General features: G+C 53.5%; 1 protein-coding gene across 1 annotated transcript in view; it reads right to left on the bottom strand.

Annotated features, from left to right (window-relative positions):
• Positions 1-24,170, bottom strand: part of LOC140195740 (maestro heat-like repeat-containing protein family member 1) — a 154,153-nt gene that overhangs the window by 20,074 nt on the left and 109,909 nt on the right. The window contains exons 22-27 of the mRNA XM_072254445.1: positions 23,113-23,117; positions 22,755-22,920; positions 22,172-22,374; positions 19,662-19,799; positions 19,347-19,461; positions 16,241-16,387 (exon numbers count right to left, since the gene is read on the bottom strand). Coding sequence (XP_072110546.1) covers positions 16,241-16,387; positions 19,347-19,461; positions 19,662-19,799; positions 22,172-22,374; positions 22,755-22,920; positions 23,113-23,117 — 774 coding nt within the window. The remainder of the gene's footprint in view (positions 1-16,240; positions 16,388-19,346; positions 19,462-19,661; positions 19,800-22,171; positions 22,375-22,754; positions 22,921-23,112; positions 23,118-24,170) is intronic.

Below are 24,170 nucleotides of genomic sequence, written 5' to 3'. Positions count from 1 at the left end.
TTGGTGTGTGGGTAGAGCAGAGGGTTTTGGTGTGTGGGTTGGTGTGTGGGTAGAGCAGAGGGTTTTGGTGTGTGGGCACAGCAGAGGGTTTTGGTGTGTGGGAAGAGCAGAGGGTTTTGGTGTGTGGGCACAGCAGAGGGTTTTGGTGTGTGGGTTGGTGTGTGGGTAGAGCAGAGGGTTTTGGTGTGTGGGTAGAGCAGAGGGTTTCGGTGTGTGGGTAGAGCAGAGGGTTTTGGTGTGTGGGTTGGTGTGTGGGTAGAGCAGAGGGTTTTGGTGTGTGGGTAGAGCAGAGGGTTTTGGTGTGTGGGTAGAGCAGAGGGTCTTGGTGTGTGGGTTGGTGTGTGGGTAGAGCAGAGGGTTTTGGTGTGTGTGGGTAGAGCAGAGGGTTTTGGTGTGTGTGGGTACAGCAGAGGGTTTTGGTGTGTGGGTACAGCAGAGGGTTTTGGTGTGTGTGGGTAGAGCAGAGGGTTTTGGTGTGTGGGTAGAGCAGAGGGTTTTGGTGTGTGTGGGTACAGCAGAGGGTTTTGGTGTGTGGGTACAGCAGAGGGTTTTGGTGTGTGTGGGTAGAGCAGAGGGTTTTGGTGTGTGTGGGTAGAGCAGAGGGTTTTGGTGTGTGGGTAGAGCAGAGGGTTTTGGTGTGTGGGTAGAGCAGAGGGTTTTGGTGTGTGGGTAGAGCAGAGGGTTTTGGTGTGTGGGCACAGCAGAGGGTTTTGGTGTGTGGGTACAGCAGAGGGTTTTGGTGTGTGGGCACAGCAGAGGGTTTTGGTGTGTGGGTAGAGCAGAGGGTTTTGGTGTGTGGGTTGGTGTGTGGGTAGAGCAGAGGGTTTTGGTGTGTGGGTAGAGCAGAGGGTTTTGGTGTGTGGGTAGAGCAGAGGGTTTTGGTGTGTGGGTAGAGCAGAGGGTTTTGGTGTGTGGGTAGAGCAGAGGGTTTTGGTGTGTGGGCACAGCAGAGGGTTTTGGTGTGTGGGTAGAGCAGAGGGTTTTGGTGTGTGGGTAGAGCAGAGGGTTTTGGTGTGTGGGCACAGCAGAGGGTTTTGGTGTGTGGGTTGGTGTGTGGGTAGAGCAGAGGGTTTTGGTGTGTGGGTAGAGCAGAGGGTTTTGGTGTGTGTGGGTAGAGCAGAGGGTTTTGGTGTGTGTGGGTAGAGCAGAGGGTTTTGGTGTGTGGGTAGAGCAGAGGGTTTTGGTGTGTGGGTAGAGCAGAGGGTTTTGGTGTGTGGGTTGGTGTGTGGGTAGAGCAGAGGGTTTTGGTGTGTGTGGGTAGAGCAGAGGGTTTTGGTGTGTGGGCACAGCAGAGGGTTTTGGTGTGTGGGCACAGCAGAGGGTTTTGGTGTGTGGGTAGAGCAGAGGGTTTTGGTGTGTGGGTAGAGCAGAGGGTTTTGGTGTGTGTGGGTAGAGCAGAGGGTTTTGGTGTGTGGGTTGGTGTGTGGGTAGAGCAGAGGGTTTTGGTGTGTGGGTTGGTGTGTGGGTAGAGCAGAGGGTTTTGGTGTGTGGGTAGAGCAGAGGGTTTTGGTGTGTGGGTAGAGCAGAGGGTTTTGGTGTGTGGGTTGGTGTGTGTGGGTAGAGCAGAGGGTCTTGGTGTGTGGGTTGGTGTGTGGGTAGAGCAGAGGGTTTTGGTGTGTGGGTAGAGCAGAGGGTTTTGGTGTGTGGGTTGGTGTGTGGGTAGAGCAGAGGGTTTTGGTGTGTGGGTAGAGCAGAGGGTTTTGGTGTGTGGGTAGAGCACAGGGTTTTGGTGTGTGGGTAGAGCAGAGGGTTTTGGTGTGTGGGTACAGCAGAGGGTTTTGGTGTGTGGGCACAGCAGAGGGTTTTGGTGTGTGGGTACAGCAGAGGGTTTTGGTGTGTGGGTAGAGCAGAGGGTTTTGGTGTGTGGGTAGAGCAGAGGGTTTTGGTGTGTGGGTAGAGCAGAGGGTTTTGGTGTGTGTGGGTAGAGCAGAGGGTTTTGGTGTGTGGGTAGAGCAGAGGGTTTTGGTGTGTGGGTAGAGCAGAGGGTTTTGGTGTGTGTGGGTAGAGCAGAGGGTTTTGGTGTGTGGGTAGAGCAGAGGGTTTTGGTGTGTGTGGGTAGAGCAGAGGGTTTTGGTGTGTGGGTAGAGCAGAGGGTTTTGGTGTGTGGGTAGAGCAGAGGGTTTTGGTGTGTGGGTAGAGCAGAGGGTTTTGGTGTGTGGGTAGAGCAGAGGGTTTTGGTGTGTGTGGGTAGAGCAGAGGGTTTTGGTGTGTGGGTAGAGCAGAGGGTCTTGGTGTGTGGGTTGGTGTGTGGGTAGAGCAGAGGGTTTTGGTGTGTGGGTAGAGCAGAGGGTTTTGGTGTGTGGGTTGGTGTGTGGGTAGAGCAGAGGGTTTTGGTGTGTGGGTAGAGCAGAGGGTTTTGGTGTGTGGGTACAGCAGAGGGTTTTGGTGTGTGGGTTGATGTGTGGGTAGAGCAGAGGGTTTTGGTGTGTGGGTAGAGCAGAGGGTTTTGGTGTGTGGGTAGAGCAGAGGGTTTTGGTGTGTGGGTAGAGCAGAGGGTTTTGGTGTGTGGGTTGGTGTGTGGGTAGAGCAGAGGGTTTTGGTGTGTGGGTAGGGCAGAGGGTTTTGGTGTGTGTGGGTAGAGCAGAGGGTTTTGGAGTGTGGGTAGAGCAGAGAGTTTTGGTGTGTGTGGGTAGAGCAGAGGGTTTTGGTGTGTGGGTAGAGCAGAGGGTTTTGGTGTGTGGGTAGAGCAGAGGGTTTTGGTGTGTGGGTAGAGCAGAGGGTTTTGGTGTGTGGGTAGAGCAGAGGGTTTTGGTGTGTGGGCACAGCAGAGGGTTTTGGTGTGTGTGGGTAGAGCAGAGGGTTTTGGTGTGTGTGGGTAGAGCAGAGGGTTTTGGTGTGTGGGTAGAGCAGAGGGTTTTGGTGTGTGTGGGTAGAGCAGAGGGTTTTGGTGTGTGGGCACAGCAGAGGGTTTTGGTGTGTGTGGGTAGAGCAGAGGGTTTTGGTGTGTGTGGGTAGAGCAGAGGGTTTTGGTGTGTGTGGGTAGAGCAGAGGGTTTTGGTGTGTGGGTAGAGCAGAGGGTTTTGGTGTGTGGGTTGGTGTGTGGGTAGAGCAGAGGGTTTTGGTGTGTGGGTAGAGCAGAGGGTTTTGGTGTGTGGGTAGAGCAGAGGGTTTTGGTGTGTGGGTAGAGCAGAGGGTTTTGGTGTGTGTGGGTAGAGCAGAGGGTTTTGGTGTGTGGGTTGGTGTGTGGGTAGAGCAGAGGGTTTTGGTGTGTGTGGGTAGAGCAGAGGGTTTTGGTGTGTGGGCACAGCAGAGGGTTTTGGTGTGTGGGCACAGCAGAGGGTTTTGGTGTGTGGGTTGGTGTGTGGGTAGAGCAGAGGGTTTTGGTGTGTGGGCACAGCAGAGGGTTTTGGTGTGTGTGGGTAGAGCAGAGGGTTTTGGTGTGTGTGGGTAGAGCAGAGGGTTTTGGTGTGTGGGTAGAGCAGAGGGTTTTGGTGTGTGGGTAGAGCAGAGGGTTTTGGTGTGTGTGGGTACAGCAGAGGGTTTTGGTGTGTGGGTAGAGCAGAGGGTTTTGGTGTGTGGGTAGAGCAGAGGGTTTTGGTGTGTGGGCACAGCAGAGGGTTTTGGTGTGTGGGTAGAGCAGAGGGTTTTGGTGTGTGGGTAGAGCAGAGGGTTTTGGTGTGTGGGTAGAGCAGAGGGTTTTGGTGTGTGGGTAGAGCAGAGGGTTTTGGTGTGTGTGGGTAGAGCAGAGGGTTTTGGTGTGTGGGTAGAGCAGAGGGTTTTGGTGTGTGTGGGCACAGCAGAGGGTTTTGGTGTGTGGGTACAGCAGAGGGTTTTGGTGTGTGGGCACAGCAGAGGGTTTTGGTGTGTGGGTAGAGCAGAGGGTTTTGGTGTGTGGGTTGGTGTGTGGGCACAGCAGAGGGTTTTGGTGTGTGGGTAGAGCAGAGGGTTTTGGTGTGTGGGTAGAGCAGAGGGTTTTGGTGTGTGTGGGTAGAGCAGAGGGTTTTGGTGTGTGTGCACAGCAGAGGGTTTTGGTGTGTGGGTAGAGCAGAGGGTTTTGGTGTGTGTGCACAGCAGAGGGTTTTGGTGTGTGGGCACAGCAGAGGGTTTTGGTGTGTGGGTAGAGCAGAGGGTTTTGGTGTGTGGGTAGAGCAGAGGGTTTTGGTGTGTGGGCACAGCAGAGGGTTTTGGTGTGTGGGCACAGCACAGGGTTTTGGTGTGTGGGTAGAGCAGAGGGTTTTGGTGTGTGGGCACAGCAGAGGGTTTTGGTGTGTGGGTAGAGCAGAGGGTTTTGGTGTGTGGGTTGGTGTGTGGGTAGAGCAGAGGGTTTTGGTGTGTGGGCACAGCAGAGGGTTTTGGTGTGTGGGTAGAGCAGAGGGTTTTGGTGTGTGGGTAGAGCAGAGGGTTTTGGTGTGTGTGGGTAGAGCAGAGGGTTTTGGTGTGTGGGTAGAGCAGAGGGTTTTGGTGTGTGGGTAGAGCAGAGGGTTTTGGTGTGTGTGGGTAGAGCAGAGAGTTTTGGTGTGTGGGTAGAGCAGAGGGTTTTGGTGTGTGGGTAGAGCAGAGGGTTTTGGTGTGTGGGTACAGCAGAGGGTTTTGGTGTGTGGGTAGAGCAGAGGGTTTTGGTGTGTGGGTAGAGCAGAGGGTTTTGGTGTGTGGGTAGAGCAGAGGGTTTTGGTGTGTGGGCACAGCAGAGGGTTTTGGTGTGTGGGTAGAGCAGAGGGTTTTGGTGTGTGTGGGTAGAGCAGAGGGTTTTGGTGTGTGGGTAGAGCAGAGGGTTTTGGTGTGTGGGTAGAGCAGAGGGTTTTGGTGTGTGGGTAGAGCAGAGGGTTTTGGTGTGTGGGCACAGCAGAGGGTTTTGGTGTGTGGGTAGAGCAGAGGGTTTTGGTGTGTGTGGGTACAGCAGAGGGTTTTGGTGTGTGGGTAGAGCAGAGGGTTTTGGTGTGTGGGTAGAGCAGAGGGTTTTGGTGTGTGGGTTGGTGTGTGGGTAGAGCAGAGGGTTTTGGTGCGTGGGTAGAGCAGAGGGTTTTGGTGTGTGGGTAGAGCAGAGGGTTTTGGTGTGTGGGTAGAGCAGAGGGTTTTGGTGTGTGGGTACAGCAGAGGGTTTTGGTGTGTGGGCACAGCAGAGGGTTTTGGTGTGTGGGTAGAGCAGAGGGTTTTGGTGTGTGGGTTGGTGTGTGGGTAGAGCAGAGGGTTTTGGTGTGTGGGTTGGTGTGTGGGTAGAGCAGAGGGTTTTGGTGTGTGGGAAGAGCAGAGGGTTTTGGTGTGTGGGCACAGCAGAGGGTTTTGGTGTGTGGGTTGGTGTGTGGGTAGAGCAGAGGGTTTTGGTGTGTGGGTTGGTGTGTGGGTAGAGCAGAGGGTTTTGGTGTGTGGGTAGAGCAGAGGGTTTTGGTGTGTGGGTAGAGCAGAGGGTTTTGGTGTGTGGGTAGAGCAGAGGGTCTTGGTGTGTGGGTTGGTGTGTGGGTAGAGCAGAGGGTTTTGGTGTGTGTGGGTAGAGCAGAGGGTTTTGGTGTGTGGGTAGAGCAGAGGGTTTTGGTGTGTGGGCACAGCAGAGGGTTTTGGTGTGTGGGTACAGCAGAGGGTTTTGGTGTGTGGGCACAGCAGAGGGTTTTGGTGTGTGGGTAGAGCAGAGGGTTTTGGTGTGTGGGTAGAGCAGAGGGTTTTGGTGTGTGGGTAGAGCAGAGGATTTTGGTGTGTGGGTAGAGCAGAGGGTTTTGGTGTGTGGGCACAGCAGAGGGTTTTGGTGTGTGGGTAGAGCAGAGGGTTTTGGTGTGTGGGTAGAGCAGAGGGTTTTGGTGTGTGGGTAGAGCAGAGGGTTTTGGTGTGTGGGCACAGCAGAGGGTTTTGGTGTGTGGGCACAGCAGAGGGTTTTGGTGTGTGGGTAGAGCAGAGGGTTTTGGTGTGTGGGTTGGTGTGTGGGTAGAGCAGAGGGTTTTGGTGTGTGGGCACAGCAGAGGGTTTTGGTGTGTGGGAAGAGCAGAGGGTTTTGGTGTGTGGGCACAGCAGAGGGTTTTGGTGTGTGGGTTGGTGTGTGGGTAGAGCAGAGGGTTTTGGTGTGTGGGTAGAGCAGAGGGTTTTGGTGTGTGGGTAGAGCAGAGGGTTTTGGTGTGTGGGTTGGTGTGTGGGTAGAGCAGAGGGTTTTGGTGTGTGGGTAGAGCAGAGGGTTTTGGTGTGTGGGTAGAGCAGAGGGTCTTGGTGTGTGGGTTGGTGTGTGGGTAGAGCAGAGGGTTTTGGTGTGTGTGGGTAGAGCAGAGGGTTTTGGTGTGTGTGGGTACAGCAGAGGGTTTTGGTGTGTGGGTACAGCAGAGGGTTTTGGTGTGTGTGGGTAGAGCAGAGGGTTTTGGTGTGTGGGTAGAGCAGAGGGTTTTGGTGTGTGTGGGTACAGCAGAGGGTTTTGGTGTGTGGGTACAGCAGAGGGTTTTGGTGTGTGTGGGTAGAGCAGAGGGTTTTGGTGTGTGTGGGTAGAGCAGAGGGTTTTGGTGTGTGGGTAGAGCAGAGGGTTTTGGTGTGTGGGTAGAGCAGAGGGTTTTGGTGTGTGGGTAGAGCAGAGGGTTTTGGTGTGTGGGCACAGCAGAGGGTTTTGGTGTGTGGGTACAGCAGAGGGTTTTGGTGTGTGGGCACAGCAGAGGGTTTTGGTGTGTGGGTAGAGCAGAGGGTTTTGGTGTGTGGGTTGGTGTGTGGGTAGAGCAGAGGGTTTTGGTGTGTGGGTAGAGCAGAGGGTTTTGGTGTGTGGGTAGAGCAGAGGGTTTTGGTGTGTGGGTAGAGCAGAGGGTTTTGGTGTGTGGGCACAGCAGAGGGTTTTGGTGTGTGGGTAGAGCAGAGGGTTTTGGTGTGTGGGTAGAGCAGAGGGTTTTGGTGTGTGGGCACAGCAGAGGGTTTTGGTGTGTGGGTTGGTGTGTGGGTAGAGCAGAGGGTTTTGGTGTGTGGGTTGGTGTGTGGGTAGAGCAGAGGGTTTTGGTGTGTGGGCACAGCAGAGGGTTTTGGTGTGTGGGTAGGGCAGAGGGTTTTGGTGTGTGGGTAGAGCAGAGGGTTTTGGTGTGTGGGTAGAGCAGAGGGTTTTGGTGTGTGGGTAGAGCAGAGGGTTTTGGTGTGTGGGTTGGTGTGTGGGTAGAGCAGAGGGTTTTGGTGTGTGTGGGTAGAGCAGAGGGTTTTGGTGTGTGAGTAGAGCAGAGGGTTTTGGTGTGTGGGCACAGCAGAGTGTTTTGGTGTGTGGGTAGAGCAGAGGGTTTTGGTGTGTGGGCACAGCAGAGGGTTTTGGTGTGTGGGTAGAGCAGAGGGTTTTGGTGTGTGGGTAGGGCAGAGGGTTTTGGTGTGTGGGTTGGTGTGTGGGTAGAGCAGAGGGTTTTGGTGTGTGGGTAGAGCAGAGGGTTTTGGTGTGTGGGTACAGCAGAGGGTTTTGGTGTGTGGGTAGAGCAGAGGGTTTTGGTGTGTGGGTAGAGCAGAGGGTTTTGGTGTGTGGGTAGAGCAGAGGGTTTTGGTGTGTGGGTAGAGCAGAGGGTTTTGGTGTGTGGGTAGAGCAGAGGGTTTTGGTGTGTGGGCACAGCAGAGGGTTTTGGTGTGTGGGTACAGCAGAGGGTTTTGGTGTGTGTGGGTAGAGCAGAGGGTTTTGGTGTGTGGGCACAGCAGAGGGTTTTGGTGTGTGGGTACAGCAGAGGGTTTTGGTGTGTGTGGGTAGAGCAGAGGGTTTTGGTGTGTGGGTAGGGCAGAGGGTTTTGGTGTGTGGGTAGAGCAGAGGGTTTTGGTGTGTGGGTTGGTGTGTGGGTAGAGCAGAGGGTTTTGGTGTGTGTGGGTAGAGCAGAGGGTTTTGGTGTGTGGGTAGAGCAGAGGGTTTTGGTGTGTGTGGGCACAGCAGAGGGTTTTGGTGTGTGGGTAGAGCAGAGGGTTTTGGTGTGTGGGTAGAGCAGAGGGTTTTGGTGTGTGGGTAGAGCAGAGGGTTTTGGTGTGTGTGGGTAGAGCAGAGGGTTTTGGTGTGTGGGTAGAGCAGAGGGTTTTGGTGTGTGGGTAGAGCAGAGGGTTTTGGTGTGTGTGGGCACAGCAGAGGGTTTTGGTGTGTGTGGGTAGAGCAGAGGGTTTTGGTGTGTGGGTTGGTGTGTGGGTAGAGCAGAGGGTTTTGGTGTGTGGGTAGAGCAGAGGGTTTTGGTGTGTGTGGGTAGAGCAGAGGGTTTTGGTGTGTGGGTACAGCAGAGGGTTCTGGTGTGTGGGCACAGCAGAGGGTTTTGGTGTGTGGGTAGAGCAGAGGGTTTTGGTGTGTGGGTAGAGCAGAGGGTTTTGGTGTGTGGGTAGAGCAGAGGGTTTTGGTGTGTGGGTTGGTGTGTGGGTAGAGCAGAGGGTTTTGGTGCGTGGGTAGAGCAGAGGGTTTTGGTGTGTGGGTAGAGCAGAGGGTTTTGGTGTGTGGGTAGAGCAGAGGGTTTTGGTGTGTGGGTAGAGCAGAGGGTTTTGGTGTGTGGGTTGGTGTGTGGGTAGAGCAGAGGGTTTTGGTGTGTGGGTAGAGCAGAGGGTTTTGGTGTGTGGGTAGAGCAGAGGGTCTTGGTGTGTGGGTTGGTGTGTGGGTAGAGCAGAGGGTTTTGGTGTGTGTGGGTAGAGCAGAGGGTTTTGGTGTGTGTGGGTACAGCAGAGGGTTTTGGTGTGTGGGTACAGCAGAGGGTTTTGGTGTGTGTGGGTAGAGCAGAGGGTTTTGGTGTGTGGGTAGAGCAGAGGGTTTTGGTGTGTGTGGGTACAGCAGAGGGTTTTGGTGTGTGGGTACAGCAGAGGGTTTTGGTGTGTGTGGGTAGAGCAGAGGGTTTTGGTGTGTGTGGGTAGAGCAGAGGGTTTTGGTGTGTGGGTAGAGCAGAGGGTTTTGGTGTGTGGGTAGAGCAGAGGGTTTTGGTGTGTGGGTAGAGCAGAGGGTTTTGGTGTGTGGGCACAGCAGAGGGTTTTGGTGTGTGGGTACAGCAGAGGGTTTTGGTGTGTGGGCACAGCAGAGGGTTTTGGTGTGTGGGTAGAGCAGAGGGTTTTGGTGTGTGGGTTGGTGTGTGGGTAGAGCAGAGGGTTTTGGTGTGTGGGTAGAGCAGAGGGTTTTGGTGTGTGGGTAGAGCAGAGGGTTTTGGTGTGTGGGTAGAGCAGAGGGTTTTGGTGTGTGGGCACAGCAGAGGGTTTTGGTGTGTGGGTAGAGCAGAGGGTTTTGGTGTGTGGGCACAGCAGAGGGTTTTGGTGTGTGGGTTGGTGTGTGGGTAGAGCAGAGGGTTTTGGTGTGTGGGTTGGTGTGTGGGTAGAGCAGAGGGTTTTGGTGTGTGGGCACAGCAGAGGGTTTTGGTGTGTGGGTAGGGCAGAGGGTTTTGGTGTGTGGGTAGAGCAGAGGGTTTTGGTGTGTGGGTAGAGCAGAGGGTTTTGGTGTGTGGGTAGAGCAGAGGGTTTTGGTGTGTGGGTTGGTGTGTGGGTAGAGCAGAGGGTTTTGGTGTGTGTGGGTAGAGCAGAGGGTTTTGGTGTGTGAGTAGAGCAGAGGGTTTTGGTGTGTGGGCACAGCAGAGTGTTTTGGTGTGTGGGTAGAGCAGAGGGTTTTGGTGTGTGGGCACAGCAGAGGGTTTTGGTGTGTGGGTAGAGCAGAGGGTTTTGGTGTGTGGGTAGGGCAGAGGGTTTTGGTGTGTGGGTTGGTGTGTGGGTAGAGCAGAGGGTTTTGGTGTGTGGGTAGAGCAGAGGGTTTTGGTGTGTGGGTACAGCAGAGGGTTTTGGTGTGTGGGTAGAGCAGAGGGTTTTGGTGTGTGGGTAGAGCAGAGGGTTTTGGTGTGTGGGTAGAGCAGAGGGTTTTGGTGTGTGGGTAGAGCAGAGGGTTTTGGTGTGTGGGTAGAGCAGAGGGTTTTGGTGTGTGGGCACAGCAGAGGGTTTTGGTGTGTGGGCACAGCAGAGGGTTTTGGTGTGTGGGTACAGCAGAGGGTTTTGGTGTGTGTGGGTAGAGCAGAGGGTTTTGGTGTGTGGGCACAGCAGAGGGTTTTGGTGTGTGGGTACAGCAGAGGGTTTTGGTGTGTGTGGGTAGAGCAGAGGGTTTTGGTGTGTGGGTAGGGCAGAGGGTTTTGGTGTGTGGGTAGAGCAGAGGGTTTTGGTGTGTGGGTTGGTGTGTGGGTAGAGCAGAGGGTTTTGGTGTGTGTGGGTAGAGCAGAGGGTTTTGGTGTGTGGGTACAGCAGAGGGTTTTGGTGTGTGTGGGCACAGCAGAGGGTTTTGGTGTGTGGGTAGAGCAGAGGGTTTTGGTGTGTGGGTAGAGCAGAGGGTTTTGGTGTGTGGGTAGAGCAGAGGGTTTTGGTGTGTGTGGGTAGAGCAGAGGGTTTTGGTGTGTGGGTAGAGCAGAGGGTTTTGGTGTGTGGGTAGAGCAGAGGGTTTTGGTGTGTGTGGGCACAGCAGAGGGTTTTGGTGTGTGTGGGTAGAGCAGAGGGTTTTGGTGTGTGGGTTGGTGTGTGGGTAGAGCAGAGGGTTTTGGTGTGTGGGTAGAGCAGAGGGTTTTGGTGTGTGGGCACAGCAGAGGGTTTTGGTGTGTGGGTACAGCAGAGGGTTCTGGTGTGTGGGCACAGCAGAGGGTTTTGGTGTGTGGGTAGAGCAGAGGGTTTTGGTGTGTGGGTAGAGCAGAGGGTTTTGGTGTGTGGGTAGAGCAGAGGGTTTTGGTGTGTGGGTAGAGCAGAGGGTTTTGGTGTGTGTGGGTAGAGCAGAGGGTTTTGGTGTGTGGGTTGGTGTGTGGGTAGAGCAGAGGGTTTTGGTGTGTGGGTAGAGCAGAGGGTTTTGGTGTGTGGGTAGAGCAGAGGGTTTTGGTGTGTGGGTAGAGCAGAGGGTTTTGGTGTGTGGGCACAGCAGAGGGTTTTGGTGTGTGGGTAGAGCAGAGGGTTTTGGTGTGTGGGCACAGCAGAGGGTTTTGGTGTGTGGGTACAGCAGAGGGTTTTGGTGTGTGGGTAGAGCAGAGGGTTTTGGTGTGTGGGCACAGCAGAGGGTTTTGGTGTGTGGGTTGGTGTGTGGGTAGAGCAGAGGGTTTTGGTGTGTGGGTAGAGCAGAGGGTTTTGGTGTGTGGGTACAGCAGAGGGTTTTGGTGTGTGTGGGTACAGCAGAGGGTTTTGGTGTGTGTGGGTAGAGCAGAGGGTTTTGGTGTGTGTGGGTAGAGCAGAGGGTTTTGGTGTGTGGGTAGAGCAGAGGGTTTTGGTGTGTGTGGGTAGAGCAGAGGGTTTTGGTGTGTGGGTAGAGCAGAGGGTTTTGGTGTGTGGGTAGAGCAGAGGGTTTTGGTGTGTGTGGGTAGTGCAGAGGGTTTTGGTGTGTGGGTAGAGCAGAGGGTTTTGGTGTGTGGGTTGGTGTGTGGGTAGAGCAGAGGGTTTTGGTGTGTGGGCACAGCAGAGGGTTTTGGTGTGTGGGTAGAGCAGAGGGTTTTGGTGTGTGGGTTGGTGCGTGGGTAGAGCAGAGGGTTTTGGTGTGTGGGTAGAGCAGAGGGTTTTGGTGTGTGGGTAGAGCAGAGGGTTTTGGTGTGTGGGTAGAGCAGAGGGTTTTGGTGTGTGGGTTGGTGTGTGGGTAGAGCAGAGGGTTTTGGTGTGTGGGTAGAGCAGAGGGTTTTGGTGTGTGGGTTGGTGTGTCGGTAGAGCAGAGGGTTTTGGTGTGTGGGTAGAGCAGAGGGTTTTGGTGTGTGGGTTGGTGTGTGGGTAGAGCAGAGGGTTTTGGTGTGTGTGGGTAGAGCAGAGGGTTTTGGTGTGTGTGGGTAGAGCAGAGGGTTTTGGTGTGTGGGCACAGCAGAGGGTTTTGGTGTGTGGGTAGAGCAGAGGGTTTTGGTGTGTGGGTAGAGCAGAGGGTTTTGGTGTGTGGGTAGAGCAGAGGGTTTTGGTGTGTGGGTAGAGCAGAGGGTTTTGGTGTGTGGGCACAACAGAGGGTTTTGGTGTGTGGGTAGAGCAGAGGGTTTTGGTGTGTGGGTAGAGCAGAGGGTTTTGGTGTGTGGGTAGAGCAGAGGGTTTTGGTGTGTGGGTAGAGCAGAGGGTTTTGGTGTGTGGGTAGAGCAGAGGGTTTTGGTGTGTGGGCACAGCAGAGGGTTCTGGTGTGTGGGCACAGCAGAGGGTTTTGGTGTGTGGGTAGAGCAGAGGGTTTTGGTGTGTGGGTAGAGCAGAGGGTTTTGGTGTGTGGGTAGAGCAGAGGGTTTTGGTGTGTGTGGGTAGAGCAGAGGGTTTTGGTGTGTGGGTAGAGCAGAGGGTTTTGGTGTGTGGGTAGAGCAGAGGGTTTTGGTGTGTGGGTAGAGCAGAGGGTTTTGGTGTGTGGGCACAGCAGAGGGTTTTGGTGTGTGGGTAGAGCAGAGGGTTTTGGTGTGTGGGTAGAGCAGAGGGTTTTGGTGTGTGGGTACAGCAGAGGGTTTTGGTGTGTGTGGGTAGAGCAGAGGGTTTTGGTGTGTGGGTAGAGCAGAGGGTTTTGGTGTGTGTGGGTAGAGCAGAGGGTTTTGGTGTGTGGGTAGAGCAGAGGGTTTTGGTGTGTGGGTTGGTGTGTGGGTAGAGCAGAGAGTTTTGGTGTGTGGGTAGAGCAGAGGGTTTTGGTGTGTGGGCACAGCAGAGGGTTTTGGTGTGTGGGTAGAGCAGAGGGTTTTGGTGTGTGTGGGTAGAGCAGAGGGTTTTGGTGTGTGGGTAGAGCAGAGGGTTTTGGTGTGTGTGGGTAGAGCAGAGGGTTTTGGTGTGTGGGTAGAGCAGAGGGTTTTGGTGTGTGGGCACAGCAGAGGGTTTTGGTGTGTGTGGGTAGAGCAGAGGGTTTTGGTGTGTGGGTAGAGCAGAGGGTTTTGGTGTGTGGGTAGAGCAGAGGGTTTTGGTGTGTGTGGGTAGAGCAGAGGGTTTTGGTGTGTGTGGGTTGGTGTGTGGGTAGAGCAGAGGGTTTTGGTGTGTGGGTAGAGCAGAGGGTTTTGGTGTGTGGGTAGAGCAGAGGGTTTTGGTGTGTGTGGGTAGAGCAGAGGGTTTTGGTGTGTGGGTTGGTGTGTGGGTAGAGCAGAGGGTTTTGGTGTGTGGGTAGTGCAGAGGGTTTTGGTGTGTGGGTAGAGCAGAGGGTTTTGGTGTGTGTGGGTAGAGCAGAGGGTTTTGGTGTGTGGGTACAGCAGAGGGTTTTGGTGTGTGGGTAGAGCAGAGGGTTTTGGTGTGTGGGTTGGTGTGTGGGTAGAGCAGAGGGTTTTGGTGTGTGGGCACAGCAGAGGGTTTTGGTGTGTGGGTAGAGCAGAGGGTTTTGGTGTGTGGGTAGAGCAGAGGGTTTTGGTGTGTGGGTAGAGCAGAGGGTTTTGGTGTGTGGGTAGAGCAGAGGGTTTTGGTGTGTGGGTACAGCAGAGGGTTTTGGTGTGTGGGTAGAGCAGAGGGTTTTGGTGTGTGGGTAGAGCAGAGGGTTTTGGTGTGTGTGGGTAGGGCAGAGGGTTTTGGTGTGTGGGTACAGCAGAGGGTTTTGGTGTGTGGGTAGAGCAGAGGGTTTTGGTGTGTGGGTAGAGCAGAGGGTTTTGGTGTGTGGGCACAGCAGAGGGTTTTGGTGTGTGGGTACAGCAGAGGGTTTTGGTGTGTGGGTAGAGCAGAGGGTTTTGGTGTGTGGGTAGAGCAGAGGGTTTTGGTGTGTGGGTAGAGCAGAGGGTTTTGGTGTGTGGGTAGAGCAGAGGGTCTTGGTGTGTGGGTTGGTGTGTGGGTAGAGCAGAGGGTTTTGGTGTGTGGGTAGAGCAGAGGGTTTTGGTGTGTGGGTTGGTGTGTGGGTAGAGCAGAGGGTTTTGGTGTGTGTGGGCACAGCAGAGGGTTTTGGTGTGTGGGTAGAGCAGAGGGTTTTGGTGTGTGGGTAGAGCAGAGCGTTTTGGTGTGTGGGTTGGTGTGTGGGTACAGCAGAGGGTTTTGGTGCGTGGGTAGAGCAGAGGGTTTTGATGTGTGGGTAGAGCAGAGGGTTTTGGTGTGTGGGTAGAGCAGAGGGTTTTGGTGTGTGGGTAGAGCAGAGGGTTTTGGTGTGTGTGGGTAGAGCAGAGGGTTTTGGTGTGTGGGTAGAGCAGAGGGTTTTGGTGTGTGGGTAGAGCAGAGGGTTTTGGTGTGTGTGGGTAGAGCAGAGGGTTTTGGTGTGTGGGTAGAGCAGAGGGTTTTGGTGTGTGGGTTGGTGTGTGGGCACAGCAGAGGGTTTTGGTGTGTGGGTAGAGCAGAGGGTTTTGGTGTGTGGGTACAGCAGAGGGTTTTGGTGTGTGGGTACAGCAGAGGGTTTTGGTGTGTGTGGGTAGAGCAGAGGGTTTTGGTGTGTGGGCACAGCAGAGGGTTTTGGTGTGTGGGTAGAGCAGAGGGTTTTGGTGTGTGGGTACAGCAGAGGGTTTTGGTGTGTGGGTAGAGCAGAGGGTTTTGGTGTGTGGGTACAGCAGAGGGTTTTGGTGTGTGGGTTGGTGTGTGGGTAGAGCAGAGGGTTTTGGTGTGTGTGGGCACAGCAGAGGGTTTTGGTGTGTGGGTAGAGCAGAGGGTTTTGGTGTGTGGGTAGAGCAGAGGGTTTTGGTGTGTGGGTTGGTGTGTGGGTAGAGCAGAGGGTTTTGGTGTGTGTGGGTAGAGCAGAGGGTTTTGGTGTGTGGGCACAGCAGAGGGTTTTGGTGTGTGTGGGTAGAGCAGAGGGTTTTGGTGTGTGGGTACAGCAGAGGGTTTTGGTGTGTGTGGGTAGAGCAGAGGGTTTTGGTGTGTGGGTAGAGCAGAGGGTTTTGGTGTGTGGGTAGAGCAGAGGGTTTTGGTGTGTGGGTAGAGCAGAGGGTTTTGGTGTGTGGGTTGGTGTGTGGGTACAGCAGAGGGTTTTGGTGTGTGGGTAGAGCAGAGGGTTTTGGTGTGTGGGTAGAGCAGAGGGTTTTGGTGTGTGGGTTGGTGTGTGGGTACAGCAGAGGGTTTTGGTGTGTGGGTACAGCAGAGGGTTTTGATGTGTGGGTAGAGCAGAGGGTTTTGGTGTGTGTGGGTAGAGCAGAGGGTTTTGGTGTGTGGGTAGAGCAGAGGGTTTTGGTGTGTGGGTAGAGCAGAGGGTTTTGGTGTGTGTGGGTAGAGCAGAGGGTTTTGGTGTGTGGGCACAGCAGAGGGTTTTGGTGTGTGGGTAGAGCAGAGGGTTTTGGTGTGTGGGTACAGCAGAGGGTTTTGGTGTGTGGGTAGAGCAGAGGGTTTTGGTGTGTGGGTAGAGCAGAGGGTTTTGGTGTGTGGGTAGAGCAGAGGGTTTTGGTGTGTGGGTAGAGCAGAGGGTTTTGGTGTGTGGGTAGAGCAGAGGGTTTTGGTGTGTGTGGGTAGAGCAGAGGGTTTTGGTGTGTGTGGGTAGAGCAGAGGGTTTTGGTGTGTGGGTAGAGCAGAGGGTTTTGGTGTGTGTGGGTAGAGCAGAGGGTTTTGGTGTGTGGGTAGAGCAGAGGGTTTTGGTGTGTGGGTAGAGCAGAGGGTTTTGGTGTGTGGGTAGAGCAGAGGGTTTTGGTGTGTGGGTAGAGCAGAGGGTTTTGGTGTGTGGGTTGGTGTGTGGGTAGAGCAGAGGGTTTTGGTGTGTGGGTAGAGCAGAGGGTTTTGGTGTGTGGGTAGAGCAGAGGGTTTTGGTGTGTGGGTAGAGCAGAGGGTTTTGGTGTGTGTGGGTAGAGCAGAGGGTTTTGGTGTGTGGGTAGAGCAGAGGGTTTTGGTGTGTGTGGGTACAGCAGAGGGTTTTGGTGTGTGGGTAGAGCAGAGGGTTTTGGTGTGTGTGGGTAGAGCAGAGGGTTTTGGTGTGTGGGTAGAGCAGAGGGTTTTGGTGTGTGGGTACAGCAGAGGGTTTTGGTGTGTGGGTAGAGCAGAGGGTTTTGGTGTGTGGGTTGGTGTGTGGGTAGAGCAGAGGGTTTTGGTGTGTGGGTAGAGCAGAGGGTTTTGGTGTGTGGGTACAGCAGAGGGTTTTGGTGTGTGGGTAGAGCAGAGGGTTTTGGTGTGTGGGTACAGCAGAGGGTTTTGGTGTGTGGGTAGAGCAGAGGGTTTTGGTGTGTGGGTTGGTGTGTGTGGGTAGAGCAGAGGGTTTTGGTGTGTGGGTTGGTGTGTGGGTAGAGCAGAGGGTTTTGGTGTGTGGGTAGAGCAGAGGGTTTTGGTGTGTGGGTAGAGCAGAGGGTTTTGGTGTGTGGGTAGAGCAGAGGGTTTTGGTGTGTGTGGGTTGGTGTGTGGGTAGAGCACAGGGTTTTGGTGTGTGGGTACAGCAGAGGGTTTTGGTGTGTGGGTAGAGCAGAGGGTTTTGGTGTGTGTGGGTAGAGCAGAGGGTTTTGGTACGTGGGTAGAGCAGAGGGTTTTGGTGTGTCGGTTGGTACGTGGGTAGTGCAGAGGGTTTTGGTGTGTGTGGGTAGAGCCAAGGGCCTTGGTTTTTGGAGACTGAACCTACCTTGCCAGGGGCCCCGACGGTGGCGTTGCCCAGCCCACGGATGGATAACCTCCGGACCTGTGCAGAAGGATCGACCAGGCACCGCAGGAGGCTGCTGACCAGCACGTCCGTCAGGAGCAGGTCACAGGTCACATGGTGGTTCAGCAGCTGTCAATGAGAAGTTTAGGAGTCAGCTGGAGCTGTTGAACTGAAAACGGGTCGTAGACAACATGGTTTCCTCAAGGGAAAATCTTGCCTGGCAAAGCTGGTGGAATTCTTTGAAGAAGTAACATGTAGGATAGACGAGAATCAGTTGATGTTGTGTATTTGGATTTTCAGAAGGCCTTTGAGAAGGTGCCGTACATGAGGCTGCTGAACAAACTATGAGCCCGTGGTATTACAGGAGAGTTTCTAGCATGGAGAAAGCAGTGGCAAAGTGGAAATAAAGGGAGCCTTTTCTGGTTGGCTGCCAGAGACTAGTGGCATTCCACAGGGGTCGCCGTTCGGACCGATTCTTTTTACGTTATATGTCAATGACGGAATTGATGGCTTTGTTACAAAGTTTGCAGATGATACCAAGATAGGTAGAGGGGCAGGTAGTTTTGAAGAAGTAAGAGGCTACAGAAGTGTTTAGATCAGGAGAATGGGCAAAGAAATGGCAGATGGAATACCGTGTCAGGAAGTGTATGGTCATGCACTTTGGAAGAAGAAATGCAAGCTAGACTATTGTGAGAAAATACAAAAATCTGAGCTGCAGAGGGACTTGGGGTACTTGTGCAGAATTCCCTGAAGGTAAATTTGCAGGTTGAGTCAGTGGCGAGGAAGGTAAATGCAACGTTAGCTTTCATTTCAAGAGAACTAGGATAGAAAAGCAAAGATGTAATGTTGAGACTTTATAAGCACTGGTGAGGCCTCACTTGGAGTATTGTGAGCAGTTTTTGGCCCCCTTACCATAGAAAGGATGTGCTGAAATTGGAGAGGGTTCAAAGGAGGTTCACAAAAATGATTCCAGTATTGAATGTTTTGTCATATGAAGAGTGTTTGATGGCTCTGGGCCTGTACTCAATGGAATTCAGAAGAATGAAGGGTGAAGAGTGTTTGATGGCTCTGGGCCTGTACTCAATGGAACTCAGAAGAATGAAGGGTGATCTCATTGAAACCTATTGAATTGTGAAAGGCGTTGATAGAGAAGATGTGGAGAGTATGTTTCTTATGGTGGGAGAGTCTAAGACCAAAGGGAACAGCTTCAGAATAGAGGGACATCCTTTTAGAACAGAGATGAAGAGGAATTTCTTCACCCAGGTGACGAATCTGTGGAATTCTTTGCTACAGGCAGTCCTGGAGGCCAAGTCTTTATGTATATTTAAGACAGAAGCTGATAGATTCTTGACTGGTCAGGGCATGAAGGGATACAGGGAGAATGTAGGGGATTAGAGCTGAGAGGAAAGTTGGATCAGCCATGGTGAAATGGTGGAGCAGACTCAATGGGCCAGATGGCCTCACTCTGCTCCGATGTCTTATCTTATTGAGTTAAGATGCTTGAGGAGCACAGCTGGTCAAGCAGCAACTGTGGTGGATGATTCAGGCCGAGACCCTTCACCAGGAATGTGGGAGACTGACTCCGACGTATACGAAATCATGAGGAGCAGAGGCAGGGTCAATGTGCACAGTCTTTACCCCGGGGTTGGGAAGTCAAAGACCAGAGGGTAGAGGTTTAGAGTAGGAGGGGAACCTGAGGGGTAATTTGTTCACCCGGAAGGTGATCAGTCTATGGAACAAGCTGCCAGAGGCAGATACATTAACGAGACTTGGACAGGGACACGGGCCGAAAAGGTTTAGAGGGATACGGGTGGTCTGTCTATGGAACGAGCTGCCAGAGGGAGTGGTTGAGGCAGGTACATTCACATTTAAAAGGCATTTGGACGGGAAGGGGTGAGCACAATATGGGCCAAGCACAGGCAAGTGGGACTGGCTTAGATGGGAATCTTGCTTCGCACACAGCAGTTAGGCCAAAGGGCCTGTTTCTGTGCTGGATGACAGCAGAGGTGGGGCAGGTGGCAACTGAGGAGGGTTGTGCTACGTGTGAGGAGGGCCATAGGTGGGGGAGAAACAAGGCGGCAGATCCGATGGGAAGTACGGGGTGTGGGGGCGGAAGGCAGGAGACAGGGGTGCGTGGGGGCTGTGATCAGCAACAGCCCAGCAAGTCCTGGCTGGAAAGGGTTAAACTCTACAGTGAGGAGTAGTCAGCACATCTGAGCGATGAAAACATTAGCTAGCAGTATTTAATAAGAGATGGAAAATCTGAGAGGCAGGGGTTCTGAACATCCAGGGGGGGAAAGTGTGTCCAAGAAAATGTCAAACGGAGTTTTCCAGCCGCGCGGCCAAGAGACTCCGAGATGTCCTCGCTGGAGATCCAATTTCACGTCTTCCTCAGGACTGGACCGATTCCAGTCGCCCTACTCACAAACCTCCTCACCTCCTACCCCCAACCCCACCATCCTCAAAGGGCCTCTCGAGGGTCAGTAAGTACACGGAGCCTCAGGGAGACGGCACCCGTGAGAAGGACCCCCAGCACCCAGGACGTGCCCTCGTCACGGTACTGTCTTCCGAGAGGAGATGCAGGAGCCCGAAGCTTTCAGGAATAACTCCTTCCCTCTGCCGCCAGATTTCTGAACAGCCTGTCACCCCATAAACACTACCTCAGCATTTCACTCTCTTTTGGCACCATTTATAATTGTAATTTATAGTAATTTTTATTTCTTGCAATGTACTGCTGCTGCAAAACAACAAACCTTAAGACATATGTCAGAGATAATAAATGTGAATCTGACTCTGAAGCCCCAGAAGAGGTTTTAATGATTGCCTTCATTTATCACATGTCTATCAAAACATGCAGTGAAATGTGTCGTTTGCGTTAAATCAAATCAGGTTCGCTGGTTGCGCTGTGTCCCCACCAACATAGCACGCCCCAAGCCCGTACGTCTGTGGAGGAATGTGGAGTACGTACAGAAAACCCACGCCATCACGGGGGGGGGGGGGGGATGTACAGACAGCGACGGAAAATGAACCCAGCCGCCGGCGCTCTGAAAACCGTGACCGTGCCACCACAGATGGGCGCCACGATTACCTCTCCGAAGAAGGCAGCCACGGTGACCCTCTGGCCCTCGTAGGGGGCGTTCAGGAAGGGTTCTAGCCTCTCCACGATGCTGCTGAGGTGCGACGTGCTGTGTCTCGCCATGGCCCTGCAGGAGAGTCGGGAACCCCAGTTAGACACCGTTGCACCAGCCAACCCCTCCCAGTAAAGACCACAAGACATTGGAGCAGAATGAGGCCATTCAGCCCAAATCTATCACATCTGATTTACTATCTGGTCATTGACGATGGGGGGGAGTCGTTCACAGTGACTATGAGGACATGGCTGGGGGAGGGACAGAGACACTACCTTGCCAGGACGGCAACCCCCTGGTGGTGGGTATCGGGGCTCTTCAGCTGTTCCCAGCCCTCCTCGTCCTTCATGATCCGGAGTAACTCCTCGTTCTGACTCTGGACCATCACTGCCCGCAGAGCATCCACCGAACAGCTGCGAGACAAAAGAGGACATCACTCACGATACCCTCCGCAACGTCTGCGTTCACCAGGAGACCCCGCAGGGTTCACATCTCCTCCATACTGACCAAGGTGTCCCATTTGCCCACGTCTGGCCCACATCCTTCCATGCCTTTCCCATCCACCCTCCCACACCTCCTGACTTGGGCAGCTTCCCCCTTCCTTTCCAGTACTGATGAAGAGTCCGGTCCAAAACGTCAACAACTGTTTATTCATTTCCATCGATGCTGCCAGGGCTGCTGAGTTCCTCAGCATTTTGTGTGTGTTGTTCCACGTATGGACGTGTCTTTTAAGTATTGTTAATCCGCCTGTCCTTAATACAACCTCTGGCAGCTTGTTCCACGTCCCCACCATCCTCTGGGTGATCAAAGTGGCCCCTCAGGTCCCTTTTAAATCTTGCCCCTTTCACCCTAAACCTACACCCCCTCCCCACTCGGTTTAATACTCCTCTACCTGGGGAAAGACCGTGATCACCTGTACCCCTCGCGGCTTTATATAATTCTGCTGCAAGGTCACCTCAACCTGTCCTTGTAACACAAGCCTGTCTATCTTTGTGTTCTCCACATCATTTTCTGTTGCTCTCTCACCATCCCTCCCAGCAGGGAGACCAGAACGTACGCAGTTCTTCAAACCTGGACGATGCTTTCTACACGACACCCCAGCTCCTGTCCTGTGCTCAGTATCCTGACTGCCGAAGGCCAGTGAGCCGAACACCCTCTCCAGCAACCTGTCTACCAGCACCACCATTTTCAGGGAACCATGTACTGACACCCAGAGATGTCAGTACATAGTTTTACTGGATAGACAGGCAGATAGAGAATAGACAGAGACAGATAGACAGTGACAGCTAGCAGTAAGGAGAGATGAAGAGACCCTGCGTCGGGTCCTGTCATTTTTCTGTGCAGGTCCTGCCCAAAATACAATGATCTAAATTAAACTCCATCTGCCATCTCTTGGCCCAGTTGATCAAGGTCCTGCTATAATCTAAGATAACAATCTTCGTTCTCTCTGTACCACCAGTTTCATTTGTCATTCTCAAACCGTGTCGACCACATTCTCATCCGAATTGTTAAACACTGAACAGGACAGAACGGTACAGGCCCCGTCGCCGCGGAGTATCGCACGGTACGGGCCCCATCGCCCCACAGTATCGTACGGTATGGGCCCCGTCGCCCCATGGTACGGACCCCATCGCCCCATGGTATCGCACGGTACGGGCCCCATCGCCCCACGGTATCGGCCCCGTCACCCCACGGTATTCCACGGTACGGGCCCCGTCACCGCGGAGTATCGCACGGTACGGGCCCCGTCGCCCCACGGTATCGTATGGTACGGGCCCCATCGCCCCACGGTATCATACAATGACATCGTCTCACGATGTCACTAAATGTTTCACTGTACGTGTGCCAAATGTAACACCCTGGGAAAGGTTTCACTGCTAATGTAATGGTTTTTCTGTAGCTGCAGTGTTTGGGTTATGGCTAGAGATAACGGGGGCTTTGGAATGTTCGCCATCTAATGAAGGGAGTGTTTTTTCTCTTGTGTGTGCCTGAGAGCGAGGTGATCTGGGTCTTTTGTTTGGCGAGAGATAGTGAGAAGACGTGAGAAAGGGGAGGCCACAGACAGCAGGACGGAGTGGGGCCAGAAGTCGACGAAGCCTGGGGAAATCGATGGAGGACCAACGGAAGGGAAACCGTCAGCTCCAACTTGTGCACGTTTCATTAAAATGGGCCCTTTACTTTACTAACCCTTTAGTCAAATGAAGAATTATAAAGCTAAATTGTTTAATTGCACATGGTGTACTGGCTGTTATTTCGTGGTTCTGATTTGTCACGGGGGAACAGATCACACAGGATCCATACAAACAGCAGGTTTTGCACCTCAATCTCATACATTTGCTGGGGCCAGAGATTGTCTTCCCAACAGAACCCGAGGGTTACACAAATAAACTCAAAGCTGAAGGTGGGTTCCTGACCTCACAATCAACCTCGTTATGACCTTAACTCAGTGTCTGCCTGCCTGCCCTGCACTTTCTCTGTAAATGTTACACTCAATGCTACATCCCGTTTCTGGGTTACCTTGTTCCTCCTCAATGCACTGTGTAGTGACCTGATCTGTCGGAACAGTTTGCAAGACAAGCTTGTCACTGTATCTCGGTACACGTGATTTCAATCTATACCAGTGATACCTTGTGGGTCACTGGGCTGATGACCTTTGACCTGATCCTATGACCTTTGACCACCCATCACCTCTCAGTCACCCGTCCCCATCCTCCGAGAACCCACCAGCCCTCAGGGTGGTCAACACAACAAGCCTCCCCCCCGATGACCCTCCCCTCTCACTTACCTGCAGACGTTGAGGGTCCTGGGGAAGCGGATCTGTGCAGACCCCCGCCCGTCCTTCGCCTGATTCGGTGGGTCTTTGGGCAGCCGGACCCCCACGGTGGAGCCAATACGGAGGAGGGTGGAGGTGAAAAGCAGCGGGTAGAGGAGACCGGTGGCCTCGCGCATCTCAGGCTGGGACAGGAGCTCGGTCAGAGCACAGGTGATCTGTGGAGATGTGGCATTGCAGGAGTTCAGTGCGGGGGGGGGACCCCTACCAATACCCTCAACCGCAGCAGTGACCCCTGACCCCAACCCTACATCTGACCCCACCGTCACCCCTGACCTTAACTGTCACCTCTGGCCCTGACCTGAACATGACCCTCACCATGACCCTGAACCCAACTGTGCCCCACTCAACCTCTGACCTAAACATGACCCCAAAACCCAACGGTGATTCCACTGCTGACCCTAGCCCCATGACCTCTGACCCACGACACCAATAGGACCCCGAACTTAACCCCGATCCTAACCTCTTCACCAAACCCCATTCCAACCCCGGGAGGAGGGAGTAGAGAGGGGAGTAGAGAGGGCAGTAGGGGACTCACGGCCAACGGCTGGAGAGTGGCTACGCGGACCACGTCCTTTCGCAGAATCGACTCCTTGCGTTCCTCGTACGGCAGGTGCTTGTCCAGCCGCTCAGTCAGCAGCTCCAGCGCGGCTCGAGTCAGGGTCGTGTCCACCGCCAGAGCCCGCCACATCTCGCCCGTGGGTCTGTGGGGGGAGGGGGGGAGAGAGAGGGAGAGAGACTGCGGTTAGTTTCAACACTAGGACACTGCGCACCCTCCCAGCCCCTGGCCTGTCCCCACCCTGATCTGTGTGTCTCTGAAAACGGGCGACAGACCGCCGAAGCTGCTTGGTACATCGGTCAGGGCAGAGAGTACAAGGGTTGGGACGGGACATTACGCGTTCTGCGGGTGAGGCCACTCTCGCAGTATTGTGTGCAGTTCTGCATTCACCCAATTATAAGGAGGATACGATTCCCATGTCCTCGTTGTCCACGGGAATGGTACCGGAGGACTGGAGGGAGGCAAATGTTGTCCCCTTGTTCAAAAAAGGTAGTAGGGATAGTCCGGGTAATTATAGACCAGTGAGCCTTACGTCTGTGGTGGGAAAGCTGTTGGAAAAGATTCTTATAGATAGGATCTATGGGCATTTAGAGAATCATGGTCTGATCAGGGACAGTCAGCATGGCTTTGTGAAGGGCAGATTATGTCTAACAAGCCTGATAGAGTTCTTTGAGGTGGTGACCAGGCATATAGATGAGGGTAGTGCAGTGGATGTGATCTACATGGATTTTAGTAAGGCATTTGACAAGGTTCCATACGGTAGGCTTATTCAGAAAGTCAGAAGGCATGGGATCCAGGGAAGTTTGGCCAGGTGGATTCAGAATTGGCTTGCCTGCAGAAGGCAGAGGGTCGTGGTGGAGGGAGTACATTCAGATTGGAGGATTGTGACTAGTGGTGTCCCACAAGGATCTGTTCTAGGACCTCTACTATTCGTGAATTTTACTAACGACCTGGATGTCAGGGTAGAAGGGTGGGTTGGCAAGTTTGCAGACGACACAATGGCTGGTGGTTTTGTAGATAGTGTAGAGGATTGTCAAAGATTGCAGAGAGACATTGATAGGATGCGGAAGTGGGCTGAGAAGCAGCAGATGGAGTTCAACCCGGAGAAGTGTGAGGTAGTTCACTTTGGAAGGACAAACTTCAAGGCAGAGTACTAAGTAAATGGCAAGATACTTGGTAGTGTGGAGAAGCAGAGGGATCTGGGGGTACATATCCTGAAAGTTGCCTCACAGGTACAAACCCCATTTCCAGAAAATTTGGGATATTTTCCAAAATGCAATAAAAACAAAAATCTGTGATATGTTAATTCACGTGAACTTTTATTTAACTGAATTATTTAACTAATTAAAGTACAAAGAAAAGATTTTCAATAGTTTTACTGACCAACTTAATTGT

This window comes from Mobula birostris, chromosome 3 (genome assembly GCF_030028105.1).
Source record: "Mobula birostris isolate sMobBir1 chromosome 3, sMobBir1.hap1, whole genome shotgun sequence".
NCBI lineage: Eukaryota > Metazoa > Chordata > Chondrichthyes > Myliobatiformes > Myliobatidae > Mobula > Mobula birostris.
Note: the sequence above shows the minus strand (reverse complement) of the source record. Positions and strands in the feature narration are given on the sequence as shown.